Raw genomic sequence first — 17,780 nt, 5'->3', positions numbered from 1 at the left:
CGCAGCTACAGCCACAGAGCTGTTTGGCTTTATTGAGCCCCCGGGCTAGTCATCCTTTGAGCAACAGCATCTGAACAGAGGATACCCAGACTGCTCTGCCAAATCAGCCACCTCTCTGCTTGCTCCCCAACTTCTAGTGACTTGTCCTTAAACAACCACCCCCATGCTTTTTAGGATCAGTCCTCTGGGTGGCAAGTTTTCCCCTCTCCCTGATCCTGGTGAGGAATATTCTGAGGGCTGCATAAGCCACACGGTAAAATCGCCTATAGGTCAAGAAAGGACGACGGCGAGAAGCTAGGAGGTCGTTCTGCAGGGCTTTGCAAGTTCTTTGATTCTCTTCGCCTCTCCCTGCAGTTCCAACAAAGCAGTGGCTTTGGGCTTCCACTTGACCCCAGAGAACTCACTTGACCCCAAAAACTATATGCCTTTAAAAAAGGATATAAAAAGTGGTTTTCCCTGTGGACCATTGCAATACAATTTGAATCCCCAGAGCACCCCCTTCCCGGGGGGGGGGGGAACCAGTCCATGATCCAGGCTTAATAGTTACAGAAGAGAGAAAGAGAGAATCACATTTTATAATTGATTTGAATTGTAGTAGAGAAGACTTTTTTTATCACTTTTTTTTATCACTTACTTATTCTTATTATAATCCCAGTTCTGCTAAAATGTATTAACATTACAGCAGACAGAGACAACTATTGGAAATCAAGTTTGACAGCCTGTAGATCAAACTCACAGTCCATAAAACCCAGTGGAATTGGATACCTTTGTAATGATATTTAACATTCTACAGAATAAGAAAAAAAATGTTATTGCTTTTTAAAAGGTCAAAGGAAGCAGGAGTATTGAAAGATGCAGGTGTTCCCTCGCATCGACTGTTTCTGTGTTAGCAAGTGCACAAGTCATCCAGCTGAGTGGAGGCTGCCTCCTAACCCTGGATCATCTTACATCTGCCCCACTCTTTAAACGGGTCAAAGGCATTTGCAACCATTACTCCACTTCATCTTCTCGGCACCTTCTGTCCTTTTCCAAGAACAGTTATTATCCTCATTTTATAGATCCAGAGTGGTTGAGAGCCTGGAGCTCAGCTCAGCAAAGCCTACAGCTCCAGCCTTTGTCTATCAGACCAGATTCCTCCTGGTCCATAGTCAGGCTGACACCACCTCTGCTGCCCTATTATGCACATAAGGGGTGCAGACACCTTTCCCCAATGTGCCTGCTTCTTTTACCTTTCCTCCAGGATCCCCTCCCAAGTGGACACACTTCTGCCTGACGGCCCTTCTGTGTTTTAAGATTCTCTCTCTCTCTCTCTCTCTCCCCCTCTTTTCCTCCCTCTCCTCCTCTCTCACCCCCTTAAAAACACTCCTCCACAGCCTAGCTCTCTGCAGGTTAGACAAATCTCAACCAAGAATTCACCCGGACTCACGGATGAGTTCTGCCCCCAAGGTCTTGCATTTGACTTAGAATCAGGAAATTGAACAAAAGGAACTGAGCCCATAATTCTGAGACATTCAAGAATCCAGTGACTGGCAAATGACCTGCTATACTCTCCCTCTGTGTCTATGGAGACCAGCCTTAGGAATAGCTTTCACTGTCTACCTGCCATGTGGTATTCAAATTCACAGAAGTCAGGATAATAAACAAGGGGGTTAGAATGATAAATACTAATCCCGAAGGGTAAGAGAGGGAATCTCCTCTTTCTATAATTAATAACGAAAAGTAATCCTGTCCAAACTCTTTAAATGAGCCTCCTTGTTTGCTTTCTTTCTCTCATTCCCCTTAGCCCAAAGCAGCAAGCCAAGATGGCGGAGTATTGCCGACTGATCTTTGGAGACGCTCTTCTCATGGAACCACTGGAAAAATACCCAGTAAGCAGTTTCAAGGTTTACCCTTGAAGGAATGCCCCTGGAGTTGGGGGTGGGGCGGGGACTTCCTTACATCCTTTCCGTGTTGCTTAGTAAGATTCATTCAGTTGATAATGAAGTCTGACCAGGAGGAAACCTTCAGTGTGCCCTGCTGAGGCTGAAAGAAATGCCTCTGTCTTCTTCCTGTACCCTCCATCTTCTCCTTCCCCCTCTGACCCATGTGACTGTCAGGACTACAGAATCCCCCCTTCCCCCATCACAATCAGCCGCGGAGACATTCCGGGCAGACGGGGCTCTGATCACCAACCAGGAACCTTATCACACCCTTTGAGAGATATGGTGGAGCAAAATGGGATGTGGCAAGTGGCACAATGACACCCCCTTCTGGCCTTGCATCCACTCCTCACGTCCTTGCCTGTGCCTGTTCATGGAACTCAGGGCTCCTATTGCCCTGATAGCATCCCTGCTTTGGGAAGGAAAGCAATAGGAATACCTCAAAGTAGCCTCTCCCTCTTGAACCCTTTTCCCTTGTCTCCACACATTTGTACATGGCTTCATACCAATCTCCAGAATCCTTGGAAGAATAAAGGACCAGTGTAGGAGAGTTCACTGAACTATCTAAAAATAACCCATCTGGGGACTTGCACGCATGCTCTCTGATACAATATCTAACAACCCTCTCATGGGAAATTGATTTTTCTCATTAGCCATGCAAGCTCGAAACACAAGAAATAAGCTTTGCCAATAAGGGTGGCTTGAATCTCGGGGCTGCAAGGAAATGTGAAGCCACCAGTCCAGTCCTGCTGATGCCAAGGACATGTGCGGCTTAGCTCCGGAGTTCTGGATGGCGGGAGGGAGGAGGGGGAGTTTCCTCCTTTTAAACTGCATCTGAAAGGTTGATTCTGTATGCTTGCCTGGAAGCTCCTGCCCATCTTTACCAACCCTTCCTGACAGACGCCACACTAACTGGCCTCCCTCCTTTGAAAATCCAAGGCAGGGCCTTCCTATCTGTCCGAACCCAAAATGGTTGGATTTAGGGTCCACAGCAAACTCCTGAACCTTTGGATTAGCAAGTCTCCCAGTACATTTCGATGGTCTTATTCATGGGGATTTTGTTATGGGGAAAAAAAAAAAAGAGTTCAGTAATTAAAATATGCCTTTCATGTGAAAAAATAAAGAACTGCGAAACAGCAAAACACACTTACAAGAGTTTACTGGGCTGTACTGAAGGTAGTAATGAATAATCTAGAAGCTCTTGGTGTCCAACACCATCCTGGCGCCTTGGGGAGGGAAGCTGAAAGAAAGGGGCAATATTTTTTTTTAAGATTTTATTTGTAAGTCATCTCTACCCCCAACGCGGGGCTCGAACTCACCACCCCGAGATCCTGAGTCACACCCTCTGCCGACCGAGCCGGCCAGGGCGCCCCTAATGGTGCGATATTTTTACAGAAGGCGCTTTTCTTTTCCATTAGCTGGAATCTGGAGTTCCTCTTCCAAGCCCTATGGACTTAATGTACAAAATTTTGGTGAAAAATAAGAAGAAATCGCACAAGTCGTCAGAAGGAAGTGGCAAAAAGAAGCTCTCAGAACAAGCTTCCAACACGTACAGCGACTCCTCCAGCGTGTTCGAGTCCTCATCTCCAGGAGCTGGTAAGGGGTTAGGGACTCTTGTTTCCTGTGCTGACTCTTGTTTCAGAAGCGCTGACTTAACGTAGAAGGACATTGAACATTCCTATTTGGACGCGCTTTAAAACTGCGCTGGTTTTTCTATTTCTGCTACCAACTGGGTGGCCTCGTTAAAACTATGCACACGTATTATCTCCAGTTCTGTAGGTAGGGAGGCCCACGTAGGTCTCACGAGGCTAAGCTCTCGGTGTCAGCGGGGCGGCTTTCCTTCCTGGAGGCCCTAGGGAATCCTATTCCTTGCTGGTTCCAGCTTCCAGAGGCCACCCACATTTGTTGATTTATGGCTCCTTCCCCAGTGTCAAGCCAGCAATGCCCCGTCTCACTTCTGGCATTGTACTGGCCTCTGACCACAGCCAAGAAAGGTCCTTTCCTTTTAGGAACTCACACCATTACACTGGACCCTTCTGGATAATCCAAGATAATCTCCCCCTTCTCAGTTCCTTAATCTATCTGCAAAGTCCCTCTCACCGTATATTCACAGGACACAAGACATATTCCCAGGACGTGGTCATTTGGGGGAGCCATGATTCTGTCCAGCACATTGGCCAAATCATCTTCAAACTGACCCCGTGATTTTAAACTTCTCAAGGACAGTGATCCCTTAACATTCACTTAGGTCTGGGCACCAGACATTCACCGGATATATTATCATTGATGATATGCTGAAGAGTTCTGGGCAATTCCACTTATCCATATTTTATAGATCTCTTTTAAAATGTAAAAAGGTAAAGTTACTTGAATTATCTGTCAAAGCTCCTAGGTGATGCTTAATATCATTAATTTTCCTTTTAGATTTAAGTTGAAATAGATTTTTGTGGTTGATGAGAAAAGAATTCCAAGTGGTCACCCCATTTCCTTTGAATTGCTTGTCATTTAGTCTGATTTCTCTTCTAGCTTTAATCAGAATCTTGGCATTCTGGAAAGGGCATTAGGAAGCTCTCCTGATTGGAAGGTGAATAAGGGGAGGAAGCTTGAAGCTTGAATCTAGGAAGTTCTTCAATGAAAAGTTTAACTGACATTGGAACACTTTGGAAAACTGGCAGTATTTACAAAAACTGAACATATGCACACCCTCTGCCCCAGGGAGTCCCCTCCTAGGCATATACCGGACAAAAATGTTTATAGACAGTCATCAAGAGAGATGCAAGGAATTGCTTAACACAACGCTGCTCACAACAGCTAAAAACGGGAAACCAACCAAATGTCATCAACAGATAAAGAGGTTGTAGTATATTCACACTGTGGAATAATATGCAACAGTAACGATCTACCTTTGCACACAAGAATAGGGCTACATCTCAGAAACATAATGTTGAGTAAAAGAAATCAAATACAAAAAAGTATCCGCCGTATTGATTCCATTCATATAAAGTACAAAAACAGGCAGAATGAGCCTATGCACTTAGAAGTCAGGAAATGGTGACCCTTGAAGAAGTGGCTGGAAGGGGATCCGAGGAGGCCTCTAGACACTGGTTTTATTTTGTTTCTTGATCTCAGTAACAGTTACTAAGGTCTGCGTAGTCAGTGCAAATTCATCACTCTATACACGTACAAGTATGTGTACTTCTCTATATACCTATCATATGTCAATTAAAAGACTTCAGAATAATTTTTTAAATTAAAATATAAACTCTAGGACAATGGGGGGGGTGGACCAAGACACTGATTTATCTTTTTTTTTTTTTAATTTTTCCATCTCAGTGGCCAATATCTTTTATGGGTTAGATAAAAATCCTTATCAACAGATATTATACAATTCTTTGAAAGGCTTTATGGGGGGATAGTTTTTGAATGTGTATTTCAAACATTATTATGCAATTCCGAATCTCTTCTCAAAAACAGTTGTGTTCTCAGTATGAATGTTCTTTTGAAGGTTTGGAGGAAATATTATTAAGAGGCTACCTAGCATAATTCTTGAACCTCTCGAATCCAGGGAGGAAAGCAGGTCTTCCTTTGCATGGAGAAACTTTTTTCCTGTGTGCTGTTCTCCCTATCAGTTCTGTCCCTCTTATTAACTGGATGCATAACACAAATAACGATTTTTATAGGCGGTGAACATCATTGCTTAATACAAAGAAAAAGCAGCAATCTGTTAGTAATTCAGTAGATTTCCTAAGCTAGCCCCATGGTCTGTTGTGCAATCTTTCTTTCAATGGAAAATTTTGGACATTTAAATAGGTAGGTAGGCTCTTGAATAATGAGCACTGCTAATTTACCATTTGGTTTGTAGATGGTCTCCGGTAATGGGAACTCAAGTAACTCAAAAAACATGCAATGGTTCTTATTTCAAAACTAATTTATTTATCATGGCCCCTGTTGGCCAGGTGCCTTTTCCAGGATTCAGCCCTTTGTCAGTACACTTGTCTTAAAGAACTAGGATAAAGTAGATTTTTTTTTTTTTAATGGTGCAAGGTTTTAGGGTCTTAAGATGCCTCCAAGGTCCTGCCAAAGACTTATAAGGGAGAAACCAGGGTCTGCTCATAGACTCATGGAAGACAAGTTCTTTCTTTCCCCCCAAACACCAAAGAATGACCTGATAGAGTATTTGAAATGATTGGTGTGTTGTTAGGTCCTGTAAAGCATTGTGTAAATGGTTTTGCCAAAGAAACTTTTAAATTGCTCTATAAAAAGAATCCCCTCTCTAATTAAAAAGCAAAAACTGGTTAAAAGAACTTGGAGCAACACATTTGATTATTAAAAAAACTTGAGTGCCAACTTCCTAAAAGAACATGTCTCTATATAAATATGTTTTCTAACCAAAACATAATGGATTCATCTTATTAACTAACACAATATCAGCATCATAAAGTGGCTGTATGTGCTTTCTTTTAATAAACAAGCCATAAATAATGATTTGTTGGTCCCAGAAATCTTTTCCCTCTAAAGATATTTCATGAATACTTTGCCCACTGCTGTCATTGAGTAATTGATTGAACTTCGTCAGCCAAATGAAAATATGTATAAGCTTCTTCAAAGACATGCTGTGGACATTGTGTCATTTATATAGATTAAACGGGGCGGCTAACTTTCAGAAGGTTTGAGGGGGAGGGCCTTGCACGTGCAAGTTGCCTCATTGTTGAGCTAATATTGCCATCTACTGGGCTCATCCTATCATTGCCCCATGTGAATGCCAAAAGATAGTAGTCAAATCAAATAATGCTTTCTGTAGTATTTAACTTGAAAATCTTTTTACGTAACTGATATCATTGGGTCTGACTGAGGCCCAGAGCTGTGGCAGAATTTAATAACTCATGCTGTATGAATATTTAAAGTAGCAGAATCAACCACCAAATCTTCAGAGAGGAAAAAGAATCCATTGAAATGACTGTGTATTGGCTAAAGATGAGGCTGAATTATGTTTGATTGAAGTAGATTTCCATGCATCACTATGTTAAGGGTTCATGCATTTTATCCTGCTTTTTAAAACGGGACCTAGCCATTTTCTAAGATACGTGCATTGCTTAGAGGACAATGCATCCATTAAATAAGCCTGCAGGCAAATCATAGGGTACAATAGTTAGCTTACAGTCTTTGTGTAGTTAGGTATGCTGCCACAGCCCCACCCTTTCTGTCCTAGCTCTTGTCCTTGGCCTTCACTGTGAGGTCCCCTATGGCCTTGGAAAAGTGGCCACAGAGTCACTGAGCACTGGCCAAACATCGCATGGAAGAGTCAGGGCTCAGAAAAAGAGGGAAAAGTGGGACAAGATAGTTTATCCCTTTTAGGGTCATAGAGACCCTGAAAGACAATGTACACATCAATATAGGATGTGTGTACCATAGCAAACTGTAGATGATGCCATATATTTTTTTAAACATACAGATAAAATTGTTAAGCATTTTCAATAGAAGGTGGGCATTTCAAATGTATTCGCAAATGAAACTTGGAGAAAAAAATCCATATTCAAAATCTCGGTATAATTATCTATATAATTAATAAAATTTAAATATCCAAAGGAATAATTTTAAAACCATGAAAGGCCAATACCCAAGGAAATTTTTGGCAATGCACCTGTTAGCATGTGCTTCGAACCTTCAAACCTGTTACCTCATGATCTTTTATTAAAATTCCACAGGGGAAGCTGATACCGAGAGTGACGACGACGATGATGATGATGACTGTAAAAAATCTTCAATGGATGAGGTAGGTATCTAGGGACTGACTTTGGGTCACAGAGGCGCTTCCCCTAATTTGCCCACCCAGAAGGCGCCATTTGGGTACAGTTCATGGTCACCTTCTGCCATCTAGTGGTCAAAAGAGTCATAGTTCACTTTAAAACTTTGGGTTACCCTGTTGGAAAATGAAAATGCATGCTGGGGTCTCTAAAGGAGTTAGCATGGCATTGAGCAAAGCTCTCTATAATGAACAATGCTGCTGAGACTGCCTTCCATCAAATGGGGTATCTGGAGGGTGAATGCAAAAATTCAATTCGTGACATCCAAGCACGTGCTTCAATTTTTGAGGCAATTGAATGGATTGTCAAATGGCCCCAAATCCAGAGAAGACATGGGATTTGGGAGAAATGTTCAGAAATGTGACATTCATTCCATTATTGTAATTTTGTAACCACTAGAGATCCTTATTGATGTAAGCTCGAACGTCCCAAAGAATTTCATCAGCTCAGAGATATTATTTGCACAGAATCTAGAAGTGAATCTGGGATAGGTCAATTGGAATTTTAAAATTTTGTTGTAGCAAGGTCTTGGTCCAAAAGTTTATACTGAATCTGCTTTCCAATATATTGGAAAGCATCTGTCTCAGGGATAAATAATGAATGATAAGCTATTCTTACATGATGTTCTTCCTCTGGTACTTACTTCCTTTCATGTAGTCTAAAGTTTTGATTAACTATGTTCATCCACTAAATTTCAAGTCAGTGTCCAGGAGGAAAACTATTAATATGCTTGGTAAAGTAGTTCTGCCTGATAATTACTTCAATTGCACATAACATTTATGACTGATTCTTGATCGTTTAAAATTGTCTTACTAATTGAATGGTCCATTTGCAAATGAATATTTTCCAATTCACATTTAACCTAAATATTGCTACAGAAATTTTAAAAAGAAATCATGTCTCCATGCATTCTGTCTTCTGAGAATGGGAGAAAATATTAGATCAGTCTACAGAGGTCTGTCCATGTCAATACTGCATAAAAACTTTATCAAAGTGATATGTAATAGCTAATCATAGCTAAAGTAACATGAGGTTTTACCATGTGCCAGGTACTTTTCTGAGCTCTTTCACATCAACTAACTCATTTAATAATCCCCAAAACTCTAGATGCTATCGCGACAGATTTTATTCTAATTTAATGGGTGAGAAAACTGAGGCACAGAGCAGTTAAGTAACTTGCCCAAGATTGCACAGCTTCTAAGTGGTGAGTTTGGGATTTGAAATTAGGCCATCTGGCTCCAGAACCTGAGCTACTGACCCCTACCCTGAATTGTTTGCTTGCCTACTAGGCACCCAGGAACCAAGAAGGCAGGGAGAGATGAATGTTTGTAAAGAAAAGCAATAGCTGTTCACCCACCCCAACCTATTTCCACAAGGCAACTTTTTTTTTTTTTGGTTCACTGGCAGTTACCTACATACTAATTTTCATATTGTACAGAGAATTATTGATTTCTTGATGTATTAACCTTAGACATCAGCTAAGGAATTTATGCTATGGCAGGTGAAATAGGGCTCAGTGCTTCTCAGATTGTAATGTGTATTGAATCACCTTAGTAAAAGGGAGTTTCTTATTCGGGGGGCCGGGGCCGGGGGGGGGGGGGGTGGGGGGGTGTGGCACACTGGGACCTGTCCCTAATCCTCCCTCTTACCACCCCACACTTGCCTAACTTATGAGCGAATTTTCTCCTGTGATGAACTTTCTATTGGCAATAATTTTCAGAAGAGGAGGGATGATGTTCTCTCTCGTGGGTCCCTGCATCTTTGCCCTGGGAAAAATAATCCTTGGGAAGGTAATGCTGACTCTGGGAATGTTATTTTTAATTCTGCTTCCAGGGGACTGCAGGGAGCGAGGCCATGGCCACCGAAGAGATGTCTAACCTGGTGAACTATATTCAGCCAGTCAAGTTTGAGTCATTTGAAACTTCAAAAAGTAAGTTTTCCCTGGAGAAGAACCCCTAATGTAGCCTAGAATACAAGGTAGTTAGAACAAAGAATATTACCTTTAACAGAACTCTTCTGGAAAGTCTTGAATATATGCCTGGGTGGACCATCATAACCATGTGAGAAGTTTATTCTACGATGTTTCCCCAAAATTCTTAATAGGGCTGTAGGCCATCCACGGTTATCTGAAAGATACTAGAGTACAGCTAATTGAGAGTTTCACAGTTGTTTTTATTCAACAACATAATGCGTTCCTTCCATTAGATAAGGGACAGTATTGAAATAAACTATTTACCCATCCCCCGGAAGGGGAGCGGCCAGAGAAGTGGTTAGCCCTGATGACTAGAAATAGAACACAATCAGTCAGTTCACCCACATTCTGTTTGTCCAGCCTGTTTGATAACATTAACTTCACATCATTTTTTGTTCTCCCTTCATCCAAGTACACATCCGTACTGGATGCAAAGAAAAAAATAGCATCTTTCCCCCACCTAAAGAAAAGAGCCCTTTTATGAAATTGCCCTTTTTTTGATGAAATGTAAGATGCTATGAAGAGAATCCTTGGGACATTTTAGCTGCTTTTATGAGTGTGCTCTTAAAGGCTGAATTTTTGCTTAAATATAGCAGGCTCTGATAAAGCATAGTTTTATAAATACATGAAAATCTAAGCTTCTACGTAACACACTTACGTATAAGTGTATAATTTTACCCAAAGAGCCTTAACTTTGTAGTATATAGTATCTAGATCTCTACAATGAGGAATTTAACTTTCAATACAGTTTATATATAAATATTTCAACATTTTTTTTATTTTTACAAGTACTGCTACATCTTACCGCAAGTTGTTCAGTTTGAAATGTCCTAAAGTAGTTATTTTTATATTTCTATAACTTTCATTGGCTGTAAAATGAGTTTTCCTAATTCATGAGTCAAAAGTTCCTAGACAAGTAGCCAAGTTGAGAAGGAACTGATGCATTGATAATCTTTCAGAACCTGTTAACAACAGCATGGGCCAAAGATTGACAAACAAGTACTTTTCTCCTTGTGTTTCACTGAACATACATTACAAAAGCACCTACTAAATGGACTGAATTTTAATTGGCAGTCTTGCTTAAATAACTAGTCATATGAAAATAGGTTTCTGATGGACCAAAATAAGAGAAGTAAGGGTTTCCTGTAGAGTTGATTAAATTGGGGAAAGGTAAGGAGATGGATAAAAGAGTCTAGGAATGACTTAGGAAGAAAAATGAGGCTTTAATTATGGAAAGTGGGCATCAAAGAGGGGAAAATGACTCAAAGGTAATAACTGTTTAAAAACTGAGAGCTGGGGGCACCTGGTGGCTCAGTAGGTTAAGGGGCTAAGCGGCTGCCTTCGGCTCAGGTCATGATCCCAGAGTCCTGGAATGGAGCCCCACGTTAGGCTCCCTGCTCAGTGGGGAGTCTGCTTCTCCCTCGCCCTCTACTCCTTCCCCTGCTTATGCTCTCTCTCTCTTCTGCTCACTCTCTCTCTGAAAGAAATAAATAAAATCTTAAAAAAATTTTTTTTAAATAAATAAATAAAAACTGAGAACTGTTGAGGTGCCTTGCTGGCTCATTCAGTTGAGCATCAGACTCTTGGTTTCAGCTCAGGTCATGATCTCAGGGTCCTGGTATCGAGCCCCAAATCCAGCTCTACACTCAGCCCAGAGTCTGCTTCAGAGTCTCTCCCTCTGCCCCTCCCCCCACTTGCCCCCACACTTTCTCTCTCTCTCAAATAAATAAAATCTTAAAACAAAATAAACATAAATTAAAAAAAAAAAAAAAAAAAAAACCCTGAGAGCTTTCTAACCACACTTGCCTCAGTATTGTGTGTGACACTTTGGTTTTTAGCTGGGAGGAGGACAGAGAAGCTGTTGGACTCTTAGCCTTTACAGACTAAGATAACTTTGTTTTATTTCTTCCATTCTAATGGGAAGTTTGGATTCCACTTTAAAAATGTTGCTCCTGTATTCTATTGAGACCTCTAGCACATTCATCTCTCAGGCCTCTCTTATCTAATCTGAAAATGAGGCCATCAGACTGGAAAATTTCCAAGGATTCTTCTGCTTTGAAATACCCTGATCTTAATGTCAAGTTAGCTGTTTGAACTGAAGGGGCGCATACAAACTGAGGCAATGACAATGCGATAATCAAAGAGAGAGTCAGAGACACCAATCTGAATGGATTTAAAACAAAAGATTCCCCTAGGGCTCCTTTTCTTTTAACAAAACAGCTTTCATTTACCACATCTAAAATTCATTTCCCCATCCTAATACAAGGCCATAAGCATAGCTGACTCAGGTAGTAAGAATTAGAAGAAACAGCTTCCTAGAAGACTCAACTTTGGGTACAGATAAATGGTTCACTGAAAGAAATACATTTATAAAGTTACGTTGGGGATTCATTGCCCTAACTTCACTGAACATGCGCCTACTTCTTACATGTTATAATTTATACCATTACATTTTACTTCTCGCCTGTTTTTCTTGCCATGAACTCAGAAAGAAACAGAAGTTTTGAAATGTCTTCCTTCGTGGAAACCAAAGGCCTCGAGCAACTGACGAAGTCTCCAGTGGAATTTGTAGAGTATCCTTGATTTGACGATTGACGGCTGAAGTGACCCAGTTGAAGCCATATGCCATTTGTTTGATTTTTGTCTTGAATAAGGAGAAAGATGCATGAAATGGCTTCTGACTGTCACATGGGTGTGAGAAACAGTTTCAGGTTTCATAGGCGAGGCTGGGGAGGGTGGCCTCGCATTGGTCTCTGCAGTAAAGGAAGCTAAAAATCAAGGTGATTTTCACACCATCAAGCCCTTTCTCATGTGGCAATTTGCTTAATCTTTCTGAATTTCCTCATCTGTAAAACAGAAACCGTGATACCAGCTTTACGGCTAACCTTTTGGGTTAGGGACAACATTAGTAAAATGTGTGTATATACTTTATACATATGTCAGATAGACTGTATGTAAGACAGAATATATATATATGTAAATATAAACTTTCTTGGCATGTCACATCCTTACATGTAATAGGTGTCCAATCAGAAGATAGTTGGGATGATGATAAGAATATAAATTTTGGGACACCTGGCTGGCTCAGTCAAAGGAGCATGTGACCCTTGATCTTGGGATCATGAGTTCCAACCCCATGTTGGGTGTAGAGATTACAAAAAAAAAAAAAACTTAAAAAAGAAGAATATAAATATATATTACCAATAATGGCTTTGTTGATAGTCCTGACAACAAAAACTTACAATTTTTATCCATAAATCAAAAATGAAACAAGTCTTTAAATTTTTTTCATGAAAGTAATAAATAGTAAATGCCTCAAACAGCCCAATTTCATGAAGCAAGTCCCAGAATAAAAATAAAGTCACCCTTAGAACTCATCCACAACAGGAGAGGGAACAAATGTAAAACTCCATACACAAAGTCACACTCTTAAGTGTTGCCTCTTTGATAGACTTTCCATTCACTGTCTTATCTCTTTGAACCCTCACAATAGGCCTAGAATGTAGGGATTGTTTAATCTATTAAGGAGGGAAACCAACACACAGAGCGAGGTAACTTGTTCCCTGCCCAAGCTCACAACCTTAGCCAACCTATGCCAAATTTGGTAATAGGAAGAGTCGGCCAAGTTTTAAAAACATAGCATTGTTTAATAGCTACGTAGTAGTAGTAGTCGAGAGCTAATGGTTCTCAGGATCGAAAACTGATGGCAGGAGGAACTCAAATACAAAACAAGGTCAGCACCTTCTGTGCTCTATTTACCTTGTTATCCATTATAAAGAGTACCACAGTCTTGGCAAACAGCATTCTCAGAGAAGGTTAAAAAATGAGCAGAGAGCACTTCAAAAATAGCCATGCAGTTCACATTAGCTTTCCGCCAAAGACAATATCACGCTCTCACATACTTAGACATGCTTGAGCTTCCTCATATGTCCTTCATCGTGAAGCCTGTCCTTAATAATCTCCACAAAATCACACTGACTTTGACTCGGTCATTTTTGCTACCCCATTAGTTTTTACCCACAAGGCTCTGCAAAGGTGATAGTATATTTCTATTATAAGAGCACATTTATTCTGTGTGTTCAGGAAGTTTTTGACCTTTTTCATCGACTAGCCCAATGAGATCATCAACAGTTAGTTCATTTTCCAATGGTAGAAGGAAGGAAGGTGGCCTCTCAGTTAATAGTATTGGTTAATTATTTTTATAATTGTATTCACTACTTAACATGATGGTCCAGATATAACAAAATGCAGCTTAGCAGGATATATCCAAAAGGAACCCGTGTGGATTCATCTAACTACATGCCTCAGCTCTTCTGGAATGCGGGTTGCCAAATGGTTGCACTTAATTTTCAAACTGTGGGTAAGTAGCACAGTTAAAGTTCATTTCCGTTCTGTTATAAAGCCACATTTCCAGAAGAAAAAAGAAACAAATTTCAGTGAATTTCATACAAAAAAAAGGTAACCTTTGAAAACAGAGAGAACTGTCTTTAATAGTTTATAAACAAGTCTTTGTTTCTAGTGGTTTTGCATTATTTGCAAAGAAAAATTTTTATGCTATTTAAAGCAATATGTAGAGGGGCACCTGGGTGGCTCAGCTGGTTAAGCGTCTGCCTTCAGCTCAGGTCATGGTCTCAGGGTCCTGGGATCAAACCCTGTGTTCGGCTCCCTGCTCAGCGGGGAGTCTTCTTCTCCTTCCCCCTGCTCTTGCATTCTTGCTCACTCTCTCTCTCCCCCTCTCAAATAAATAAATAAAATCTTTTAAAAAAATTTAAAAATTAATATGTATATATTGTAGAAAATTTGGAAAATTCAGAAAAGTGTAAAGAAAAAAATAAAACTGCCAGGAACACTACCATTCAGAAAGTCAACACAGTTAACTTTTTGGCTTTGTAATCCATAAGGTTTTTTGGTTATGTATATACAGGCTTTTAAATTTAATTCCTTGTTTAAAAATGTATTAAAAAAAAAGATAGTAGGAAGGGAAAAATGAAGGGGGGAAATTGGAGGGGGAGACAAACCATGAGAAACTATGGACTCTGAGAAACAAACTGAGGGTTCTAGTGGGGAGGGGGTGGGGGGATGGGTTAGCCTGGTGATGGGTATCAAAGAGAGCACATATTGAATGGAACACTGGGTGTTATACGCAAACAATGAATCATGGAACACTACATCAAAAACTAATGATGTAATGTATGGTGATTAACATAATAAAATTTAAAAAAATGTGTATGTACGTATATATTTATATATATTTAAGTGCTATACAGAAACATGAATTTTAATAACTGTATATTAAGCACATTTCACAATTCACTAAAACCCATTTCCTATCACTGGACATTAGGGAATTTTTTTTCTACTATAATGCTCAGAGAACATCTTGAATATAAATTGTCAAGTCTATGTCCTAATGTTGGAAGAGTTCCTAAAATAGAATTACTCTGTTAAAAGATGTGAACATTTTAAAAACCTTCATGCAATATGCCAAATTGTCCAACAAAAATGTTGGTTATTTACCCGAAAAATAAAAAAAACACTAATTCAAAGGGATACATGCAGCCCTATGTTTATTGCAGCATTATTTACAGTAGCCAAATTATGGAAGCAGCCCGAGTATCCATCAACAGATGAAAGGATAAAGAAGATGTGGTGTATATATATATATATATTATTCAACCATACAAAGAATGAAATCTTGTCATTTGCAACTACATGAACGGAGCTAGAGAGTATAATGCTAAGTGAAATAAATCAGTCAGAGAAAGACAAATGCCATATGATCTCACTCATATGTGGAATTTAAGAAACAAAACCAATGAGCAAAGAAAAAAGAGAGAGAGACAAACCAAGAAACAGACTCTTAACCATAGAGAGCAAACTGATGTCACCAGAGGGGAGACATGTGGGGGATGGGTGAAATAGGTTGATGGGGATTAAGAGGACACTTATCATGATGAAAAAAATTAAATGATTTGAAAAAATCTGTACCTTTAACAAGTCAAAAAAAAAAAAAAGTTACACTGGATTTCTCCTCCATCAGCAATGTATGATATGAAGTGTTCCCTCTCAGTTGAGATCTTGGTTAAGTATTACCATTAAATAATAGTAATAATAATATTCTAGACAAAATATTATCTCATTGTTGCTTTAATTTTATTTCTTTGATTATTATTGAGGTTGAACATTTTAAATATAGATTTTGATTTTTATATTTCTGCTTTTATGAAGTGCATATTTAGGACTATTGTCAATTTTCCTGTCCACTTATAACAGCACTTTTTATATAATGGGCATGTTGTCATATTTTGTGAAACAGATGAGATTGGGCTGATTAATGTTTTATTTTATGGAGTCTTGGTTTATTTTTATTATTACAGGCTCTCCATCCCAGGATTAGCTCCATAATTACTTCTGTTTCTCTCATGGTTTCTTTATTTGAATTTGACCCTTTCAACCACCCAAATTTAATTGTGATACATAATCTCAGGAAGAGATAAATCCTTTTTACACTAAACTGAAATTACAGCTTAATAGATGCAGCCTTTTTTAGTGTGGTTAATTTGGGTCCATTTTCTTCCAGTTATATTCTCCTCTATTAATAAATTTGTCTGCCTTCCTGGAGCCAATAGCTCCGTTATGATTGTAATGTTTAATAATATGATCTAATACCTGGAAGTGGAAATTCTCCTTCATGGCTATTAGTTTTTAGTCATTTCTTGCTATTGCCAGTGGGACTCCTATTCCAAATGAATTTAATTTACTTATTATTATTTCCATCTCCCCCACTGAGAAAGAAATGGGATTTTGAATAAAATCACATTAAATTTACATTAGTTTGTTATATTGTGTTTCCCTCTCCCCACTGGAAAAATTATTTTGTTTAAAATCACATTAAATTTATAATTTGAGGAAATTTGAAGAAAACCAACACCTTTTAATTTTTAGTTTTCTTATCACAGAAAGAATGTTTTTCTCTTCACCTTAAAAGTTCTTACATTATATCCTTCAGCAAAATCACACATCTTCATCTGTGGTCTAGTTTCTTTAGATGAAAACCTTTTTTTTTTTTAAACATTATATTTTTAGCAAATTGTTCCTGGATACTGATATTTGTATATTTATTTTATGAACAAATGTTTCATAATCATCCTCCCAAGCTCTCATAATAGCCCATTTTGCTAGTAGCTTCTATTGGGTTTTTCAGGTAGACACACACTCACAACAATTTAATCACATCTATGTTTTTTCCCTTCCTAGTGCTTTGAACTGACCATTCTAGAACAATATTAAATAATAGTATTAAGGGTGGGCAGCTTTCTCTTCATCCTGACACTAAGAGGAATTTCACTGAGTAGATATTGACTGTGACTGAGACAGATACTCTTTCACACACTAAAGGAGTACAATAGCCCTTCTTATCTGTGGCTTCACTTTCTGTGGTTTCAGTTACCCATGGTCAAAGGGGGTCTAGAAGCAGATGCTCTTTCTTCTGACTTGTCAGAAGGTCAAAAGTAGCCGAATGCTATGTCACAATGCCTACGTCATTTACTTCACTTCATCTCATCCCGTAGGCATTTCATCACCTCATCATCACAAAAAGGATGAGTGCAGTACAGTAAGATATCTTGAAAGAGAGAGACTACATTCACAAAACCTTTATTACAGTATATTGTTATAATTGTTCTATTTGATTATTAGTTGTTGTTGTCAATCTCTTATCATGCCTAATTTATAAGTTAAACTTTATCATAGCTATGTGTGTATAGGAAAAAAACATAGTATATGTAGAGTTTGGTATTATCCGTGGTTTCAGACATCCACTGGGGGGGTCTTGGAACACATCTCCCATGGAGAAGTGGGGACTACTCTATGCAACTGTCCTAATTGACTAACAGTGCTTTAGGAATTTATGTCCATGTTATTAAATGTCTATTTGAAATTTGTTGGGATGAGCATATATTCATTTCTTCTTTTGTGAGTAAATAGATCTCCTAATATGTAATTGTCCTTGTGTTCCTGGGATAAACTCTACTTCCTTGTTGTGTGTTATTTTTTAGAACATACGATTTGCTATTGTAATTTTTT

General features: G+C 39.1%; 1 protein-coding gene across 1 annotated transcript in view; it reads left to right on the top strand.

The window, feature by feature from the left end:
• PLCB1 (phospholipase C beta 1) overlaps nt 1–17,780 on the top strand; it is a 679,194-nt gene that overhangs the window by 522,306 nt on the left and 139,108 nt on the right. Inside the window, exons 13-18 of the mRNA XM_021688914.1 lie at nt 1,784–1,868; nt 3,338–3,515; nt 7,625–7,692; nt 9,557–9,653; nt 12,184–12,268; nt 13,931–14,055. Of these exons, the coding sequence (XP_021544589.1) occupies nt 1,784–1,868; nt 3,338–3,515; nt 7,625–7,692; nt 9,557–9,653; nt 12,184–12,268; nt 13,931–14,055 (638 nt within the window). The remainder of the gene's footprint in view (nt 1–1,783; nt 1,869–3,337; nt 3,516–7,624; nt 7,693–9,556; nt 9,654–12,183; nt 12,269–13,930; nt 14,056–17,780) is intronic.

This window comes from Neomonachus schauinslandi, chromosome 10, assembly GCF_002201575.2.
Source record: "Neomonachus schauinslandi chromosome 10, ASM220157v2, whole genome shotgun sequence".
In the NCBI taxonomy this organism is placed as follows: domain Eukaryota; kingdom Metazoa; phylum Chordata; class Mammalia; order Carnivora; family Phocidae; genus Neomonachus; species Neomonachus schauinslandi.
Note: the sequence above shows the minus strand (reverse complement) of the source record. Positions and strands in the feature narration are given on the sequence as shown.